The sequence below is a fragment of the Pleurodeles waltl genome, chromosome 5 (genome assembly GCF_031143425.1).
Source record: "Pleurodeles waltl isolate 20211129_DDA chromosome 5, aPleWal1.hap1.20221129, whole genome shotgun sequence".
Lineage (NCBI taxonomy): Eukaryota > Metazoa > Chordata > Amphibia > Caudata > Salamandridae > Pleurodeles > Pleurodeles waltl.
This window is the reverse complement of record NC_090444.1, coordinates 625,275,471-625,297,756: the sequence shown is the minus strand read 5'-3', so window position 1 is coordinate 625,297,756 and position 22,286 is coordinate 625,275,471. Positions and strand designations below refer to the sequence as shown.

At 44.2% G+C, this 22,286-nt stretch overlaps 1 protein-coding gene across 1 annotated transcript in view; it reads left to right on the top strand.

Moving 5' to 3' along the window:
• The window catches only part of LGALS8 (galectin 8), a 225,922-nt gene extending 207,964 nt beyond the window's left edge, over nt 1-17,958 (top strand). The window contains exons 10-11 of the mRNA XM_069234484.1: nt 13,431-13,601; nt 15,918-17,958. Of these exons, the coding sequence (XP_069090585.1) occupies nt 13,431-13,580 (150 nt within the window). The 3' untranslated portion in view covers nt 13,581-13,601; nt 15,918-17,958. The remainder of the gene's footprint in view (nt 1-13,430; nt 13,602-15,917) is intronic.
• The last annotated feature ends 4,328 nt before the right edge of the window (nt 17,959-22,286 follow it).

Below are 22,286 nucleotides of genomic sequence, written 5' to 3'. Positions count from 1 at the left end.
ACATTTTGCAGTGCAAGGAGGCCTCTGAGAGGAGACAATTGGTTCACACTTATTGTGCATTACAAATAGAGCGCTTCTTCAGCCGTCAACTAGCCAAGACCAACTTCAACTTCCAAAAAATGAAACCTACTAAATAGACCTGTGGCTCTGTTTGCAAAATAATCTATTAGCTGCTGTACCATTATGGAAACCTGTATATATTTAAAGCTTTGTGTAATTACTCCTTGAAAAAAACTAACGCTGAAGCAAAGTTAAGGTTCACAGGGGGTCAGTAGTGGCTACAGCACAAAACCTAAAACAATACAAATCCCCAATTTAATTTACTATCCTCACCTAATCTACCATCGTAGCCACAAAATAGATTCTCCTCTGTATTTTGGATGTATTTAAAGAAGGCATGAAAGGCGGCATTTTAATAAGCTAAGATTATTTAACATGTCTTTTGTACAATTGCTTTATATGTGATAAAACGGCCACAAAGTTTTTAATAGTACGTGCACTTTGGAATAACTTAGTACTCATCTGGGAATTTTATACATACATGTGTAACAGCACCACCTCTATTGTGTAATATCCAGTGCGATGATCAAAAATACTGTGTTGGTCAAAAATAATTAAAATAAAATAAAATGCATTACACAAACACTAGTCTAACTTTAAAAAAAAAAAAAAACAGCTTATCCTGCATGAACTTTTTATGTGATACTGTTGGTTTCCTTTTAAGACCTTACCCTAACAATGTAAGCAGTATCCACTAGGATCCCCTGAACTGTATTCCATCATCTCGCTTCTCTTTGTCCCTGCTATGTCTCTAATATGCCGTCTGTTCATGCCACACCACTTGACATGGCAAGTGTCTTTACAATGACTTTCCAACCATGCAGTCTGTCAGTACTATCCCAGCATTTTCAGATCTAGGGTGACAGGATTAGCTGCCACAAGACCTTCTGTTTACAACATAGAGAGAGTGAGCTTTGGGTTACCCAATTAAGGCATTAGCAGTCATTGTTTTGAGACTTTGCTATGGTCTCAATGTAGAAGACATTTTAAGAATATGGCATGCACTTTAAAATCAACATATGCTGCATTCATTTTTTAAACAGATGATTACTATGAGTATTCATGACAATAAGTTTGTAAATGCACAATAATATTTTTCTGCTGTCATTTTAGAGAGAATCATTTTCTGTAAAACGAATCCTACAATAAAAATAGATAAGAGATTATGGACCTTATTATAACATTGACGGTAAATACCGAATACCGCCCTGCTGACTGCCGCCAACATACCGCCATGGAGATGGACATCCATCCACCAGATTATGCCACATGCACACAAAACTGTCAGGAAACAACCACAAATCCGCCAGACCCACTGAACTTGATAAACTGTCGGTACTACCACCCATACCGTTATGCCACCAATACAACGCCCTCCAAATAATGACCCACAAATCACCACAGAGGACATTCAATGGTAGTAAACCATTTGTGGTGCACAACGCCGCTGCAGAAATGGCCACCCAAATACAAAATAAGACAATATTGGCCAGAACCAAAAACCCACACCTGACACAAACACACACTCCCACTAACAGCAATATAAAACACCCCCCCCACATCACCCACAATCCTTTGCAAACACAAGAAGACTGCTACACTTTGCCACACCAATCCTAAAGAGAAATGCACACACATATCACAACTACCCATTCATCTGTCACGCACCACACACCCCACCACTTCACACATCACCCTCTGCACAACATATACACACCACACAACACCCATGTCCCCACAAAGGCACCCTGGTTTCCCTGATGAGGAGTTGCGGGTCATGGTTGAGGAAATTGTCAGGGTAGACAGCTGTTTGAAGCACAGGTCCAGCATATTTCCATTGCCAGGAATATAGAGCTATGGCGGAGGATCGTGGACAGGGTGAATGCCGTAGGGCTACATTCACGCTCAAGAGACGACATAAGGAAGAGGTGGAACGACCTACGGGGGAAGGTGCGCTCCATTGCAGCAAGGCACCAGTTCGCCATCGGGAGGACTGGCGGTGGACTCCCACCTACTCCCCCACAGCTGAAAGCATGGGAGGAGCAGGTCTTGGCATTCCTGCTTCCTGAGGGACTTACTGGAGTACCCGGAGGACTGGACACTGTTGAGTCAACATTTACTACCTATCCCCCATACCTGCATGCCACCATGACCCGTCAACCCACACCCAACTCCAACCCACACAGTGCAGCCAGCCAACCCCTCCCCCCCCACACACCTCTGTCCCCAGGACACATCAATCAGTAGTGTGCCCACCTGTACAGGGACCCCAGTCGACACCACACAGGCAAGATAATGAGGGAATGGGCACACAGTTCATGGGACACACGCACATGGGCCAGGGACACTCGGCGGACAGCTGTGCACCAGGTGGGGGACAGGCCCAGGGAACCGACTGCCCAGGAGGTACTCACAAATGTCCTGGGGGCATACCAACAATTCCAAGACAGAAAGCGTCAGGTGATCACCATCATGCAGGAGAACCTGCGGCTGCAGGGGTACACGACCAAGAGGTCATCCTGCAGTTGCAGGGCCTAAGTGCCAAACATGGCATCCATTGTAGGGGTGCTCGGTGACATGGCCAACACCATGTGGGAGGACACAGCACACCAGCAGGCCACTACTACTAGCCACTCCACCCAGCAGCCATCAACATCTGCTGCAGCTCGTGGACAGGAGGCCCTGCTACAGGACCCAAAGGGCACCAGCACCCCTCCCCCTGCAGAAGGTGAACCACCTGCAAACGTTCTGTGCGATCCAGACTGACACCAGAAACTTTTGCCAAGACCAAGAGCACCGCCAGGAAATGAGCCTCTCCTGAATGTCCCCTTTGTGTTCATCTGTGTCACCTTGTCCACTTTGAACTGCCATTGCTCTCCTTCCTATGGCCCCTTGGACACTGGACCTCTGCAACAAACAGAGTGGCCCACTACACTGGACTTTTCCCAACTATCACCCCACTCTATTGCACTTTGCATTGTATAGCACAAAACACCCTGGGACACAATTTGAGTAATAGTGCTTTATCTCAGGTAAATGTACAATGTTTTGAACTGTATTGAACTGCATGATCCTATGCAACTGTCCAGTGATATGTTGTTCCATCCTACATATGTGTCAGAGCAGTCTGTACACATCACAGCATTACACTGTTGTAACCACACCAACAACTGCAAAATGGGAAGGCATAGGTGACAGTCAGGTGGGATGCAAAGGTAGTGACTGGCATCATGAAATTGTCACACAGCAAAACACTTAAATGGAGAAATGTTTAGTACAACAGTCTTACCTGAGTGTCATTGGAAGTTCTGCTGTATCATATGTGTCATGTTGTCCACATCCTCCTCCTCCTCGCTGTCCTCAGTGTCCACTGCTGCCACAGGTGCATTGTCACCACCCTCCTCCTGCAGATAGGGTACATGGTGTCTGAGGGCCAAGTTGTTTAACATGCAGCACAGACAACAATCTTGCAGACCTTCTCAGGGGAGTAGCATAGGGAGCCACCTGTCAGATAGAGGCACCTAAACCTGGCCTTCAGGAGACTGAAGGTTCTTTCAACAATCCTCCTGATACACCAATGAGCATGATTGTACCTATTCTCAGCCCCTGTTCTAGGATTCCAGTCAGGGGTCAAGAGCCAGGGCAGGTCTGAGTCATCTGCAAGAAGTGAGGGACACACATTCATCTTGCAAAATGGAATGAGGTATGACTCCTGAAGGCATACACTCACATACATTGGGTGGGGACTCAGGCTCCCCTATGAGACGCACTCTGTACCTCTGTATTTGTGCCATCAGCTGTGGGACGCAGCTATTCCTCAGGACAAAGGCATCATGCACAGACCCAGGATACTTGGCAGTGACGTAGGAGATGAATTGGTCAGCAAGGCACACTATCTGGACATTGAGTGAGTGGAAACTCTTCCTATTCCTATACACCTGTTCATTGCCGGGGGAAGGGGGGGTTCTAAGGCAATATGGGTCCGCACACTGGCCCCAATAACATGTGGTATATGTCCCATTGCATAGAATCTAGCCTTCACAGTGGGCAATTCATCTACTTGGAGGAATGTGATGTAGCTGCATGTGTGTTTGAGCATGGCTGCCAAAACCCTTGCAAGCATAATCGAGAACATTGGCTGTGACATACCTGCAGTTAAGCCCACTGTCACCTGGAAAGAGCCTGTTGCCAAGAAATGGAGCACTGATAGTACCTGAACAAGAGGGGGCATTACTATGGTACAACAGGTAGCAGACCAGGCTCCAGTTGTGCATACAGCTCTGTGATTGTGGCCAAGCCGAGACGATAGGTGAGTATGATGTGCCTGTCCTCCAGTGTAGCCAAGTCCACAAGGGGTCTGTACACAGGTGCTTGCCTCCTCCTCCTATTCATCCATAGTGGTTGGTACTTAAGGGACCCAAAAGTAAGTAGGGAGTGACAACAGGAACTATGGACACACTACATCAGTGTACACAGAGCATGTTTGTATGTTGGACACTGGAATTGTCTAGGTGTGTGCATTCAAAACCAATGACGCACTTTAAAATCAGTAAATGTGTAGAAAATGGCAACCGCCTGTCCTGTATGGAGGGACAGGTGGAAATGACCTCACTCCGCCGGCGTTGGGCGTGATGGTGGGAGGCGGTCTGCACCGCTGTGCTATTCCTCATTGGCTACCATGGGGCTCTATGGAGTACAGGAACCAATGATGATCAACGCCGGGGTTGACGGTGTACACCACCGCGGAGGTGACCGCCATTTTCTGTCTATCACGTCACTTGATTCCTGACTATCCACAGGACCACATCTCCACTGCATGTGCTGCTGTGACCTGTGTCTGGACCCTGCCATGACTCATGCAACAGGGGAAAGGGCTTCAGCGTACACGTCAGAGGAGTTGGAGAGGCTAGTGGATGGGGTCCGACCCGTGTATGGGCAGTTGTATGGGCTGTATGAGCAACAGGTTAGTACATCATGGTACGTTGCATGCGACATGGCTGCATGTAGATTGGTGTGGTGTGTGCTGGCAGTGTGTTATTTGGGGGAGCATGGCTGGTGGCAGTATTAATGCAGTGGTACGGGTCATGTGTGTGCCTGATGAGGGGCAAATGCAGTATGTAGGCCATATGTTTGATAGGCTAGACCATGTGGTTCATGGTGTCCCTCTGTTTGTGTTTCCTCTGCAGGTCAGTGCCCATCAGAAGAAGGGGTTGTGGCGTGCCATTGCCAAGGACATGGGGACCCTGGGGGTCCATAACCGGCGGAGCACACACTGCAGGAAACGGTGGGAGGACTCCCCCCTCCTTTTGTCATCCTGTCCATGTGTGTATTAGCATCATCTGGCGAAGGAGCAGGGGCACCGGCGAGGAAGGGAGCTGCAGCCCATGGGACCCAGGAGGCAGAGTTCACCGATGCCAAGTGGACCAGTGGTATGGAGGGCGAGGTGAGCACCACGGGCGGGGTACAGGAACTTGTTCAACTGATTCTGATTCCTCCTCCGATGGGAGGTCCCTGGTGGTGGCGGACCCCTCTGTTTGTGTTTCCTCTGCAGGTCAGTGCCCATCAGAAGAAGGGTTTGTGGTATGCTATCACCAAGGAAGTGCGGACTATGGGGGTCCATAGCTGGCGGAGCACCCACTGCAGGAAACAGTGGGGGAACCTGAAGACCACAGACGCCCAGCTGGGGACGGCCTCCCAAAGAGGGAGGGGTTCCTGTCGGAACCTGACCCCCCTGATGGTCCGTATACTGGCAGTGGCCTACCCAGAGCTGGATGGGCGCTTGAGGTCATCACAGCAGCCACAAGGGGGTAAGTACAGTGTGTGTGACAAACATCTTTGTTGCGTGGCATAGGATTTGGGTGCAGGGATCTCATCATGGAATGACCCAATATGCCCGCTTAGACATTGCTGCATGATCCAGCTTAGATATTTTGGGTGTAATGCATATTTTAGATAGCTAGGTAGTTGGCTTTCCATGTCAGACAGGGCTTAGTTGTTCGCAGTTGGTGTGCAAATGGCAGTGTTTGGCTCCTACCTGTTGTGGTACACAGCCAGTGGTATGCCAGTGTGGTCCATACTGCCCATTCTTAGTCCCTGTGTGTGATAGTAATGTGTATGCCATCTGTGCTGTTGGTGCTGTGATTGACCCTGTGCTCCCTTTCATTCTCCCCCCTCTCCTTTTGTCATCCTGTCCATGTGTGCATTAGCATCATCTGACGAAGGAGCTGGGGCACCGGCGAGCGAGGGAGCTGCAGCCCACGGGACCCAGGAGTCAGAGTCCACCGACACCGAAGGGACCAGTGGTACAGAGGGCGAGGGGTAGCACCACGGGGGGGCAGGAGCTGACTCAACTGACTCTGATTCCTGGTGGTGGCAGACCCCTCTGGGACCACCCCAGCTACAGGTTCTGCCGCCATCCCCCCTACCAGCACTGCCTCTCCCTGTAGCCCCCCCACCGAGTTGCCTGAGCCTGCTCGCCCAGGAGGGTGGGTGTCTCCTTCACCCCAGGCACTTCACCTCTGCCCCAGTCAGCCCTGCTGCCCTCAGTGAGAAGGCTATTGACCTCCTGAGATCCATCTCTGTAGTTCAGTCAACCATAGTGACTACCATCCCAGGGCTCGCATCCCAGGTGCAGCAATGCAGTGCCTTCCTGGAGGGCACTCATGGTGGCTTGGCTGCCCTACAGAGATAGTTTCAGGCTCTGGCCTCCTCTCTGATGGCAGCCAATGTCCCGGTTTCTTCCATCCCCCCTCCAACTACCACTTCCAGTCTCCTCTCCACAAGCACATCCCATACACACATTATGACAAGCATGCACCCAAAACAACAGACAACAGACAAGACTCGCACAAACAAACACAGGCAGCACATTTCAGTCCACAGGCACTCACACAGCCAACACACAGATGCGCACACACCATCATCCACTGCCTCCACTGTCTCCCCCCTCCCTCACAGTCACACACCTGCATGCACGGCATCAACAGTCCCAGAACCTGACCATCCTTGCCCACTGTCACCACAACAGCAGACTTGCAGACATGCACCCCACAGACCACATGTGCAGCCACCATCACCACCTCAGGCAGCAAACCCACCTCAATTGCAGACACCACCACAACATCCATCCACACGTCCTGTGTGACCTCCTCCACCCTGTCTGCCCCCCCCAAAACACACAAATGCTGGCACACAGACCCCAACAGCCGAGACGGCCAGCCAAACACAACTGCACTTAGAGGGGAGTGCACAGTGCACTCCCCTCGTCCAGGTCATCCCACAAGGCCCCGCCCCTTTCACAGAGAAAGGATAAAAAAAAACACGGCCCACTTCTCTGCCCCCAAAACCGAATGGTATTGTGCCACCCCCTCCTATACCCAAGGACCCCCCTCCCAAAAAGAAGACCCCCCCCAACCCCCTGAAGTGCCTGCCTATTTCCAACATGATGCCCCTGCACAGTGGAGTCCCGATGTTATCAGGAGTCGTGTTGGGGATTGGACTTTGCCCTGTGGGCATATTCAGACTTTGAACTGGCCACTGGCCCTGCATGTATATATGCAATTCTATATTTTTTGGGATTTGGGCTCTTCATCCTACTGGATTACAGTGGTTGGAACAGAGGTATGTGTCCTGGCTTTCTTTGCTCCTGGGTTCTGTTAATGTCGATTAACTCTGCAGATGGACCCGGGTGTGTGGTGCGTGTGTATGGTGTGTGTTGTGCATGTGTGTGTCCCTCTCCCCTCCCTCTCTTGTGTGCTAGACGGCTGTACTCACCATCAGCGGCGTTGGTGCTCCAGGACGGCCATGGCGTGGTACAGCATTGTGAAGATTTGCAGTTCTGGTTCATGGCAGCCACAGACTCCTCTGTGTCCTTGGAGGTGAGTGTCTCCTTCTATATGATGTGTTTCCGCCAGGCTTTTGGTGGGGTTACCAATGCCCCGGAAATTCTGGCGGTGTGCTGTGTCATTATATGGTGGGCGGATCCTTATCTTCTGCCTGTCTGGAGATTTCTACCGCCGTGTTCAGTGGTCATACCCCACTGGCGGTTGGGGTGATACATTGGCTGTCTCTAGGAGGGATCACCGCCATGGTCATAATTTAGCAGTCATTACCGCTGGCCTGGCGACGGTACTACCACCATCGCCAGCGTGGCGGTCACCTGACCACCAAGGTCATAATGACCACCTATGTTACTAAAAAATCATAATTGCAAGTATCGCATGGCATTGACATATAAATGTAGCTTATACTTCAAGCATTTATTTTAATATTCTGATCCTTTTGTTTTCAGTACACAAAGCCTAATTTTTAATGTGGCTTCCCTGCTCCTCTTTTTACCACAGGCACTGTCATAGAAATTCCATATTCCCAGCTGCGCATCTACCTGAACCTGCCACATCTAGAAGTGTGTTCTCCTGGCACTCTCATTCAACCAACAACAATAATAATTGCCCTTACCCAATGCTCTATTTCATAATGAATGCCGTATGCCTAGCACTAAAGGGTATGATTCCGTGCTCTAGTTTGTCTTGGATACACCCTTTTTCTTTCTAGTAAGTTATCCTTCAAGCAAACAGTCACCAATACCAAATGAATGTCAGGTTTGAGTTGTGCATGCATGCATTGTTACTTAGAGCCATGTCCAGCCTATTTCCCCTGCTCACAAACTTAACTTTAAGACAGAAAAGGGATACACTGCTTTCCCTGCTCTTCAGCTAAGTTAAACTCATAATTGTTCTACTTTGAAAATGAACTGTTAACGTTGTTGCATCCTGTACCTTTTTCCTAAGTACATAGGGCCAAGTCAAAAGACTGAGGACATACGGATATCTTGCTATGTTACATTTTAAATTCTTCCCTCCTTCGTCAACTCACCATCATGTCCTTTAGCACCAGATCACTCAGTTTTGAACAGCCTCCAGTTCTAGAGGTTTTAGGCCATGACTACACTTATGGTATCTTTGCATACTGCAGTCATGAGGAAAATTGTTAACCCTTACCTGCTAGAGAACTTGATGTCCATAACGTCCACTGCTCTTGCTCACAACACCTATCCACAGGCAAAACCATCAAGCAGTTAGAGACTCAGGCCCATATTTATACTTTTTGACGCAAACCAGCGCCGGCGCTGGTTTGCGTCAAAACTTTTACCGCTGGCTAACACCATGCAGGCGCCTTATTTAAGGAATGACGTTAGCCGGCGCTGCGGACTGGTCAGAGTAAAAAAAAATTACTCAAACCAGGCAGCGTCGGCGTAGGGGAAAATGGGGGTTGTGCGTCAAAAAATGGTGCAAGTCAGGTTTGAGGCAAAAATCATGCCTCAAACCGGACTTGCACCATTTTTTGACGCACAACCCCCATTGAAATGACTCCTGTCTTAGCAAAGGCAGGAGTCATGTCCCCTTGCCCAATGGCCATGCCCAGGGGACTTCTGTCCCCTGGGCATGGTCATTGGACATAGTGGCATGTAGGGGGGCCCACATTAGGCCCCCCATGCCACTTTAAAAAAAATAAACAAAAATACTTACCTGAACTTACCTGTACTTACCTGGGATGGGTCCCCCCATCCATGGGAGTCCTCCGGGGTGGGCAAGGTTGGCAGGGGGTGTCCCTGGGGGCATGGAAGGGCACCTCTGGACCCCTTCCATGGTCAGAGACCATGGAAGTGAGCCCACAGGTCCCTTAACGCCTGCCCTGACCCAGGCATTAAAAAACGGCGCACATCAGCCTGTGCGCCGTTTTTTAAGGCCCGTCCTCTCCTGTACGTCAAAATGACACAGGAGTATAAATAAGGCGAACAGGACTTAAAGTCATTTTTTGGGCGGGAACGCCTACCTTGCATGTCATTAATGCAAGGCAGTTTCCCGCATCCAAAAAATGACTCACACAGAGGAATTCTGACATCTGCGGGCTCGGGCGTCAAAGTTTAATTATGGTGCACGGATCGCGCTGAATGTGCGTCAACATTTTTGACGCACATTTGGCACAAACAGAGTATAAATATGCCCCTTAGTTCACTTTCTGCTTGTACAGCGCAAATCTCGCTATTCTCTCGTTATTTGCACATTTATTTCCTGGCATATTTATCGGAGACCTAGAATTGAAAAAAACAATCTTAAAATGAGCCCTGCCATATGTGATGTGGAGAAGCTTAGCTGACAGCATGGGCCCTGCTGTTTATTTGGACAGACAGCAGGTTTTCCCTGTTAAATTTCAACCCACTGCCAGCCTTTAGTGCTGCCGTTTTTTAAGGCTCCTTCTCGGTGCATCCTCTAACAGCCTCTGGTACTGCAGTTTTGTGCTGCTTTCTCTCTCTTGGAACTCATATTTAGGGGATGTATGACAGAATACCATTTTAACAAATTCCTCAATAACACAAGTGTTATAACTAAAATGCCTTTAGAGTAAAAGGTTATTACAACGAATATGCCTTGACAATGAAAGCCTTAACCACAGCATGTGAATCTGCAGCGACTCATGCCACGAACAGATGTACACTGGGTAAGTGACATTTTCCATATATATATATATATATATATATATATATATATATGTATATATTTTCACACTCAATTTCCTTGGTTCAGGAAAAGACAGCACTCCGTGAGTATCGTAATTGATACAGGTTTATTTGCACAAAATAAAAGAACGCGTTTCGGCGTTACCGCCTTCGTCAGCTTCTTATTCGCCATTTTGATTTCCCTTATATATATCACATGATCACTCGATTAAACACCTATCAGCATTTTTAACAAACTATATTAACAGAAATTTGACAATTTAACAATCGGACTCATTATCACCCTACTGTTTACTACTGAAACAAAAAATTATACAATTCTTACTTGCTTCCTGTGTGTGTAAACCAAAACAAACCAGCTACATATAACGATGTGAATAGGCATATAAGTGTATAAACATATGGTGTTCGTTGCATATTATGTATTGTTCACGCTGCACTTATGAACCAATCTGCACTTCGGATTCACATTACTGTATACCTTATCAATTAGCTAATTAGCTAAACTTGAAATTAAAATTAGACTTAACTTTCTCTTTACCTGTAACAAATATTACATAAATCTCGCTTTTATACAGGTTTCCCATAAGTGTAAACATAAGCCTCCTTGCTGAATATAATGATGTAAATATGTCCATAAGCGCATTACAACAGTGTCTATTGTATATTGTAGATCTCTCACACTAGTTATGGTGCATTCAGTGTTTGTGCTGTTAGTATTGTGCTCGTGTTGCATTTGTCTGCCAAATTGCGCACTACTATAATATTGTCATATGCTTTTCCTGCTGCTTAGTTGGCTTCAGTATACCTTATGAGTATTTTATATTTACTGGTGCATATTCTACATCCTCAAATATTATACAGTATTGTTCATATTTCTTTGAAGCATTAATGTAGGTGTATATATAGTTCCTCACTGATGTTCAGCCCGTTCGGTTCCTTATTGTCGAGCGACAGTATGTACTTCGACTCTAATTTTCGTAAATTCTTTTCTCGGTCTCCCCCTCTGTTCTCTCTAGCTATTCCGTCAATTATACTATAGCGCAACTCTTCCATTCTCCCTCCATGTGTCTTGTGGATATGTCTAGCCACTGGGTATGTGACATCTTTATTGGCAATTGCTCTCAAATGTTGCAGGATTCTTCTGTGTGCCTCGATGGCATGTGTAGCTGCAGATACACATGCTAAGCACAGGTCCTGCCATCTAGTGTTGGGCTCGGAGTGTTACAAGTTGTTTTTCTTCAAAGAAGTCTTTTTGAGTCACGGGACAGAGTGACTCCTCTTTTTCCCCTACCACCAAAAAACTCATACCCAACCCAAACCCTAAAGATAATATAAACATATATAAATAGGTGTGTGTGTGTGTGTGTATGTATACATACATATATATATATATATATATATATATATATATATATATATATATACACACACACACACAATATATATTCATAAGCTGTTTACTTACCTGCAATATACTTACATTTCATTCTCATACGATTTTCTTTGTAAAAGACATCCGTTGTAAAAGCTTAATCGTAAAAAACGTTGTTCTAAAAGCCTTCAGTTGGAAAGCCATTTTTGTTATAAAGCCTTTGTTGTAAAGACTTCTTGTTCTTTAGCCTTTTGTGATAAAGGCTGTTCCCCCCTATTAACAGTCTGTGGTGTTGCAGGTTTGAGTTTTTCACTCGTGGAACACATAGTAACAGCGTGTGATACTGCAATATTGTGATGCTCACTTTCTAGACACCTAACTTTGGCAAAGCCAATATGTTTGACTTTAATGTGCTACCAAATGCAAACCATGTTTGTACAGGATTTTGTTTGCATGCATTCCACATTAATGCCAGACATATTGGGTTTGCCAATACTTGTTCAATTTTCATGTTAAACAACATTAAAATAAGACTATAGCTTGTCTCTTAGTCTATCGTCATTCCCCTTTGTGTGGTTATCGATTGTACCACTAAAGTACGGAACCCATTTTTATTTTAAGAGGGTGCTTGTAGTTGGTGGCAAAGGGGTTCATCTTGTGAGCAAATCTGGATATTTCTGGACCACTCAGTAAACCAGTCTACAATTCTTTTACCATTTTAAGTATTGTAATGTTAATAGAAGGCTTAGTTGTTTTGCCTACAATGTTTTGAGTTTTTGGTATTTTTTTTATGTTTGTAGTAATATTTTTTTCTATTGAGGTATCTTTATCTACTACCATTAAGACAACTGTAAATAATCAGTCGTTACTGTTATGCTTATTAAGTGATTTCCATTTAATTCTGAAATTGTTTTTAACACAGTTGTTGTGTGTTCTCTTTCCTCCACTTTGGCTGTGTGCTCATCGCACGTTCATGTATCGTGAAGTTAGGAATGTAACTCCCTGTGGTAGATTGAGGAAGGCAGTATTCAGAACATGAATGCCTTGTTCTCAGATTAGCATGTTGAATTTAAAGCCAGGCCATCACGTCCTGCTCGCGGTGGTCAAAGTCACCATTGTTTTTTTTTATAACAAAAATAGGTTATAGTGTCTAGTCTGAGTGATTATGTTAATCGGTGTACGTTATATTAAACAACTTTTTTAAAAGGAATGAATTGTGCGCATAATATCTGACTTGGATACAATTCAAAGCATCTGGAACAATCAGAACTATTTTCAGCGCTTTGGGTGGAAGAATTAATAAATCAGTAAGTGTTTTTCTTGTTTAAAAAAAAAAACGATGTTTTTATTATAGACAAATAGCTACATGTAGTTCAATTGTGCAGTGCCCTTTGTTTTACATGTTAGCTGCTTATTGCCTGGTAGACTTGCATGATAAAGCACGTGTAAATTCTGGATTACTGTTTCTGATTTCAGATAATTATCTTGTGCGAAGACCACGAGTACAAAGTTGCAGTTAACGGAAAGCATGTTTTGGAGTACAAGCACAGATTCAAACATCTCGGCCAGATCGATGTGCTGAGCATAAATGGAGATATTCGATTGTTGGATGTGAGGAGCTGGTAGTCTGGTGTCAGAACCCCTCCAGTATGTAGTTTATGTTATTCTTGATTGGGTCAGGGCGCCTGATGAAGACCCTAATATCATTTATTTTATTTTCTGTATTCGGACAACTTATTAAATTCACTGTCGAATAGGTTTAAAGGTGGCTCTTTTTGATCAGGTTGTTTTAAGAATGTTTTACTTTGCGTTTTTCTGCAAACATACCAGTGGTTCTTTGGCAGAAGAAACGCATATTAGGATGTTTTACTCTGAAGAGTGCTATATAGAATGTCAGAACCAGAGGTCCATTCTGCTAGAAGGGCTAAGGAGGACATGAGAAGGGAACAGCAATCGGCCATTATGTAAACAGGCAAAGACCAAAAAAGTTGGCAGGAGATAAGAAAGGACAGGTTAAGTTAGGAATGGTGAGTTAACAGCTTCCTAATAAAGGTGACAAGAGAGTAACAGATGCCCTCTTCCCAAATAAAAAGTGAAACTAGATAACAGAGTGACAGATGCCACGCTTCTCAAATAAAAAAACAATAAAAAGAAAAACTAGATAACAGAGTGACAGATGCCACTCTTCCCAAATAAAAGTGATAACAAGAAAAATTAGCTGTGTTTTTATATCAACATTTTGAAACGTGAAATTCAAATAAAGACCTTTCTATTAAAGAGTCCGCATTAGGAAGGGAAGCAATGGTTAAGGTTGTTTGTTCGATATTTCATCTTACAATTTAAACAGCCCCTTCCCTTACCATGATCTCACTGTAATCATTATTAATTATGGAACGATGGAAACCTCCGAATATTTGTGTCAAAATGTCTGCATATCTGCTGTCAGACAGATGGAGTCGCTTCAAAGTGAAATCCCACCCCAAGCAAAAAATATATAAATTTTAAATGTACTGCAGGGACATAAAGTATATAGATCCCCGACTGTGTCCTGGTGGGTCTGGAGTTTTGCTGTCAAAGTTGGCAAGATAAGACGGAATGTTGTCTGTTCCAGTTCCTTAGTTCTATTAACTTACCACTTGTTTCAGAATGCCAAATTAAAGATGAGGTGAGAATTTTTGCCAACTAAAAGGAGAAGTCCAATCTAGACTGTAGACAAGCGGTCTAAATTGTAGGCTGGCATAAATGCAGAAAGTTCTAGTTTTGAATCACAGAGGACAGGAACATGTAGAAAGCCACGCGGCTCGGTCCTATCAGACATGCAGTATCATGTCAAAGGAAGAGATGCCCTCCTACCAATCTAAAATTCTAACCCAATCATGTGCAACAGTAGACTTAAAGTTTCACTACATGATCAAATTCAGATTGTCTGGAATTCAAAAGTGCAGTGTCAGAAGGGAGTGCGTTGAAGCTGCCTGTAGCCCACTCTTCTAGCACCTTAGTCAGAAAGGATAATTTTTAAATGGGCCACTGGTTGCTAAGTGCGTGTGGGTAAAGGTTTAGTTTGTGTAAGTGAGAATTGTTCCTGTGTTTATGACTGGAAAAATAACTTGGTGTGATAAGGGAAACTTGGACTGTAGATTTAATTACCATGGTAAAAACAAAACACAACTTAACATTGTAAATTCCATTCTGGCAAGAGTCCCCCTTTCTCGCCTATTCCCACAAAAAGCTGTTCTTTTACCGGGCTACTACACAATGCAAAAAGATTTGATCACATTACAGTCATCCTTTGCAATTTTCACTTTCCCAGCAAGGATCATGTTCAAACATTGCACTCCTACTCATAAGGCTGTAAATGAAAACACGCCTCCTTACCTGGACAAACTCCTGCCCATCTCAGATGGGATCCGGAAACCTGAAACTTAAGGACTGACTTCTCTTTGAAGTTTCCAAGGTCAAATCTGCCACCACCAGTAACCAGTCCTTTTCGAGGGGCTGAAGTATCCACCTAGAACTTTATACCACCAGCCTGAGAACATTTAATCCTCTCCTCGCATTCAGGAAACGACTTATAAACGTATGTTTTCAAACAATTTTGAGCTATTGGCCCACTGCAGTTTATATTGCTTTTAACAAACCAGGTTTACTTTCCTATACCAATAAACTTTAGTGTTTAACCTTAGTGATAGCACTTCATCTTCAATGTTCCCTTGTTTTTTTTATTTTCTAGGCGAGAACACGCTTATTCTACCTTCCTATCACTGTCATAATTACTTTTCCCTTTCCTCTTATATCTAGTTATATAAAGAGCCCTCATATCTTACTGTCCTCGCTGTGCTATATAATTTAAATAGATAACTAATCAATTAAATAAATTAAGAGGCATGGTAAATTAAACCAGTAGCAGAAAGGCAGATAAGAGGATATTCACATTTATGACATCAGATGTGTTATTCATTTCAGGAAGTAAACGGCAGACTGGTTGAAGGAGAGACTTTCGGGAGCAGAGATGATGGACTAATGGTGGATGCTTCAGCTCATGGACTCATCTCTGAACTGGGGAAATTCAGCTTTACTCCCACAAGCAGAGACATATGGCATGTGGGCAGGCGCAAATATTGACATGGTTTTGTGTTCCATCCACAGTGCATCTTTTTTACCAGATTATACAGCATAACTAATTCTACCAGCAGAGAATCACCCACCAAAACAGACATCAGGCACAAACATTGGCCTACCTTTGTATTTTAAGCACAGTACGTCTTTTTGTAAATATATCTCTATAGCAGAACTAATTCCAGTGGTAGATGGAGTCATTTGAGAACGCTTTCCTGGCAATGAACAGTTCTATTGCCTTTTGAAGAATCTTGCTTTGAAATATAATTATGTTGGTATGAGGGGCTTTAATATCTGGGGACAAAATCCTACTGTTTCACGCAGCATAAGAGCATTATAGACTCCGGCTTTCACTGGCATGCCCAGCAGACCTTTCATGTGGACACTTCCCTTACTCATCTAAAATTCTGCTGTCTTTGTCATACCATTATTTCATCATTTTCATGCACCAGCCAGTGTCCAGGTTGAGCGGGTTTTTTAAACCATAAGCCTCTGACGTGTCTCTTTCTAATCTTGAGTCCTTCTAAATGTGTTCTTCCTACCTGTTGATATTGAGGAAGCCAATTTCCCGGAGATTCTATGCCTCTTTAAGAACTCATTTGATATTGGTCCCCAGCACATTGGCCCATACCAAGAAATCAAGATCTAATCCCCACGGTTCCAAATAATACTTCTCGTATGTTAATTCGTGCACCAAGAGACAAAACAGGAAATTGAAAAGAAGGTACGGGAAGACTAGGAGAAACACGAATAGAACGACCTATAAAATTCTAAGGAGTGGGCTAAGAAAAATGTTTTCAGGCCAAAAAGAATAATTCGCTGATTGAGGAAGCTGATAATAAAACATCATACTATTTAAATTATGATTTTTGTGTAGTTATCAGAGGAACTGGTCTGTTTTTTCATATGATTAAGATTATCCAAAATACCCTCACATCACTTGACTGCAAACCTTGACGTCATTGAGGGTGCAGCATTTCTCACCCTCAAGCTCCACCCTTTCTTATGTCTACTCTTCACCAATGAAGCATAATTATTTTTTCTCTGTCCTCTGCATATTAGACACGCTTCAAGACTTACTGATTTGCCCTTCTACAGCAAGGTACTATATTGCTATTGCCTGCTAAATGCTCAATCTTACGTTATGTGTATTTGTAAATCGCACTATCACCAATGAGGCTCTCCTGGTGCTGAGCAGATATGTGCCTTGCCCTGCCTATGATAGGTTGGTTATGAATAATTCAATATGCATGGTTGTTCAGCTGCCCTGTCGACTTACAGATAGTCCTCTTAAAAAAAGAGAAAAACTCACAATCATTCAAAGTTAAATGTTTTCAGTAAGAGATACAGATTTCGTACTCTAACCAAAGTGCACTCTTGCTTAAAAAATCCTTACTCAGTCATCTAATAAAAACAAAATGTTACTTTAATGTTGCTAAAACAAACAACGGGGTAATATAAATATCAATAAGCATATGTTTTATTGTACAATACAAATTACTTTAATAGGTGATTGAGCGGTTCCACACTTTATATTTCAGATTCAGTTTTGGCAGAAAACTTTGGTAGACTTCCTTGAATATAGAAATCAATTAATGGGAACTCATAGCCTGGGTTTAAAGAAAATCACTCCTCGCTTAATGCACTTTCTCTTATTCATTTGATATTCTTGTATTTTATTGACAGCTTGCTGGACACTAAAATGTATATTCAATTAAATGTTGAGTTTACCTTTTGACTGTTCTTTTATTATCAGATGTTTCTTTTCTAAACTAGGATTATGGTATGCATGTGTGAACAATTACTCAAATGAAACTAGTGTGGTAATTGAGAGTAGTCCTTAAATAATACAAATATTTGTTCATAAAATAAAATTGTTTGTATTTATCTTTCATTGTTTTGTATTTGCAAGGGCTTGGTCAGTTCGACAAAAATATCACCCTTCAGCAGAAGATGTAATGCATTTGCTGTGATAAGTCATTGTATTAAGTAAATCTTTATTACACAATTTATGTAAAAAATCAATGCAAATCATAAGCTACCATCAATCCCTTCTACTAATAATGCTCAGAAATTGCAGTAATAAATTACATTCCTAGAGTTCCAAAAAAAGATTTCATTTTTCTTAAATAAAATTCCCAATACAATGTTATTACTTGATCAACATTACACTAAACATTCATGCAAGTTCACTAATCCATTCATTAATCCCACTGCCACACTCTCAACTGTTCCATTGAGACTGCTACCTTCTCAGAGGACTGGAAGCACGCTGAGATCCACCTGCTCCTGAAGAAACCCGCGGCTGAACCCCTGGACCTCAAGAACTACCATCCCCTCTCTCTGCTGCCCTTCCCAGCCAATGCCATCAAAAAGGCCATCAACACAGAGCTCGGCAAACACGTCGAGGACAAAAACGTCCTGGACATCTCCCAGTCAGGCTACAGGAGCAACTACAGCACAAAGACCACCCTCATGGCCGCCACAGATGACATCCACTCTCTCCTCGACTGCTGCCAAACAGCAGCCCTTATCCTACTGGACTTATTGGCCGCCTTCAACACGGTCTCATCACATCCTTTGCTCCAGACTCCACACAGCTGGTATTTGCGAAAAGGCACTACATTGGCTATGCTCCTTCTTGACTGGCAGAACACAGAGAGCAAGACTTCTGTCTTACCTGTCAGAACCTATGGAGATCAGCTGCGGAATTCCACAGGGCTCCTTCCTGAGCCCCACACTCTTCAACATCTACATGGCCTGCTTACATCCGTCGTCAGGAACAATGGACTGAACATCGTCTTCTATGCCGATGACACCCAGCTGATCATCTCACTGACTGAAAACCCCACAACTGCCAAGAACATTTTCCATCCTGTTGTGGAAGCTGCCGCTGCTGGATGAAGGACAACTGCCTCAAGCTTAACTCAGACAAGGCTGGGTTCCTCATCCTGGGAACCTACACATCAGCCTGGGACAACTCCTGGTGGCCTTCTTCACTCTGGACCCCCCCAACCCAACAAGCTTTGCACACAACCTCAGCCTCACCATGACCGTCAAGTCCACTGGGTCGCATCCTGCTGTTTTCACACACTCCAACTTCTCCAAAATATCTTCAAATGGATCCCAAATGACTACCGCAAAAACACAAGCCTTGGTCACCAGCAGACTAGACTATGGCGACACTCTCTATGTCAGCACCACGCAGAAGAACCTAAAGAAACTACAGCACATCCAAAACACCTCCGCCTGACTCATACTGGATGTCCCCTGCTGGGAACACTTCACCAGACACCTAAGGGACCTCCACTGACTCCCCGTTGAGAAGAAGATCAACTTCAAACTCCTCGTCCATGCATACAAGGCGCCCACAACCTGGGACTAACCGACCTCAACAACCGCATCACCTTCTACTCCCCGCCAGATCTCTCCACTCAGACACTAGCCACTGTACCCCGTTTAAGGATGACATCGGCCGGAGGAAGATCCTTTGCCCTACCTCATTGCAAAGAGCTGTAACACCTTGCCTCTTCACCTCAGGCAGTCACCATTGTTGCCTCAATTCAGGAAGGAACTTAAGACCTGGCTGATCAACTGAAACACAGAGGACTGACCCCCTCTCAGCGCCTTGAGACCCTTACAGGTGAGCAGTTTAGACTCTTACGATTGAGTAGTTGCGCTCTATACATGTGATTGATTGAATAATTGATACTGTCACATTCAATGAGATAGATTATTTCTAATACTTTATTAACCCATACAAATCACCAAAGTCGGCCAATTTAAAATCTCTCCATGCATAATTAAGCTCTGAAATCACAAAATTAATTATTTCTGTTGATTCTCAACATATTTTAAACGTAGAGCCATTGGCAAGATGAACTTGATTGTACACCTGATTAGGTGACGTACTAAAAGGATCATTGGGGATGATGGGCTGCATTCTCTTAAGTGTCCACCAATGGCAGCGTAGGTTAATGCTTACATGTAGAAAGGGAAAGTTAAAAACTTAAATATTTGTCATTGCTTAACTATCAGGATGTATTTTAATGGTTTTATTCATCAATTCCTTGTTGGTAGACAATCTTATATTGTGCAAATGTTGAAGGAAAACAAACGTAGCTGTGTTCCACTTGAGTGTTACATAATCTTTGAATATATATTGATTGTATTGGGATTATTCAAGGCAAGAAACGGAAAAAGAGGTGTTCTGCATCAGGGATGAAGGGTATTAAATAGTTTTTACATACACCTGTCACTGTATTTTCATGTTTACTGTGTGGAATTGGTAATAGATACTTTACTCATGGGGACTTATGGGCTTTTAACAGCTGCTGAACGGATTTTCCCTTGTATAATAATGGTCTGCTAGGAAAATGGGACCGGATGATGTTTACATGGGAGGTTTTGGGGGTTAAAGGCTACCATCTATCCTGAGCACAGTATTTTGCATAGCACTCTTGCGATAATGCTTATAATGATTTCTACATGGGGGACAATGGATGTTAGCTTACTTTAATATATACCCACTACTCTACTATAGTGACGCGTGTTGAGGAAATGGGCATACATATTTTCTTTTACATACCGATGATGGGGGGTGAAATGGCTTGGACATATACCCATTACAGTTATTTAGTAATTGTTGAAGGTAAACGGGCATAGTATTCTGCGTAGTATTCTACATGGCCCTAGAATATATTTGGAACTGTACTAGCATTGTTCCAGGTAGGAAATTAGTATAGGGGTTTTCTACATCAAGGATGGTGGGCATGAAATAGTTTTTACATATACCTGCGTCTGTATTTTCATGATTAGTGTGAGGAAATGTTAATGGCTACTTTACTCACAGGGCACTATAGAAAAAAGGAAACTGATAATGTTTACATGGGGATTTATGGGGGTAAAAGGCTACTGCATACCTTTGGGATGGTATTTTATGTAGCCCTCTTAGGCTAATGGCCATAACAATTTCCACATAGGGAGTGGGATGATGGACTTCACCACACTGGTATCAACAGCTCTACCTAAATAAGCTATGGTGTCCAGTACTGAACAGATTACATACTTCATCGCATCTTGGCACCCATGATGTGTGCTAGGCTGAGGCAGAATTTAGCAGACTGTCAGCAACATCTGGCTAAGCATGTCCAAAATGAATGCCAGTATTGTCCAAGGAGACACCCTGCATTGACATAGCAAGAAGTACAGAGGGTAGTATCCTTTTCCCAAAGGCCTCCATACGTTTCCACTTGCTTTCGGGAGGGGTCATAGATCTAGTTCAGGTTTACCCTACTTGTAGATACCTTGACCTCTAGATGCCAAGGCGAGAAAGACTGGGGCAGGTCTGTTTGACCTGGTCACTTGCCTATTTATAGGCTGGCAAGAGCAAGCCATAGACTAAGGGGCATATTTATACTCCGTCGGCGCCGAATGTGCGTCAAAAAGTTTGACGCACATTCGTCGCAAACCTTGCCCCATATTTAAACTTTGACGCCCGAGCCCTCAGACATCAAAATCCCGCTGTGTGCGTCATTTTCTGGATGCGGGAAACCACCTTGCGTTAATCATATGCAAGGTAGACATTCCTGTCCAAAAAATGACTTAAACGCCCGTGCGTCGTATTTATGCTACCGGGCAAAAATTCTGCACAGCCTGATTTGCTTCAAAAATTAACACCTGGGTCAGGGCAGGCGTTAAAACGGGGCAAACACACAGAAGCAACAGCAGAGAAGCAAAAGGAAGACATGGAGGTGCTTCTCATCCAGCGTGCACGCAGACCCAGAGCACAGCAACAACAACAGCAGCTACCACAACACCAGCAGGGACCCCAAAGGCAACACAGAAGGCAGGAGAGGATATTCCGCACCAGGACAACCCTTCATGGCCTCAGGGAACATGACATCATCCAGAGGTATCGGGTGAACTGGCAAGCCATTAAGCAGCTGTTGCTCATTGAGCCACAGTTGGCACCCAGCTTGCTGACACCCCGCACCATCCCAACAGAAACCAAGCTGCTAGCTGTACTACACATGTTGGCAAGTGGCTCCTTTCAAACCACTGGTGCCCTGGTTGCTGGTATATCACAGCCATCATTCTCCGCCTTCCTGCCCAAGGTACTTGATGCCATCATCACACTCCCACCCCGCCACATCTGCATCCCAAACACACAGCAGAAGCAGCAGGAGACAAAACAGGGGTTTTACCTCATTAATG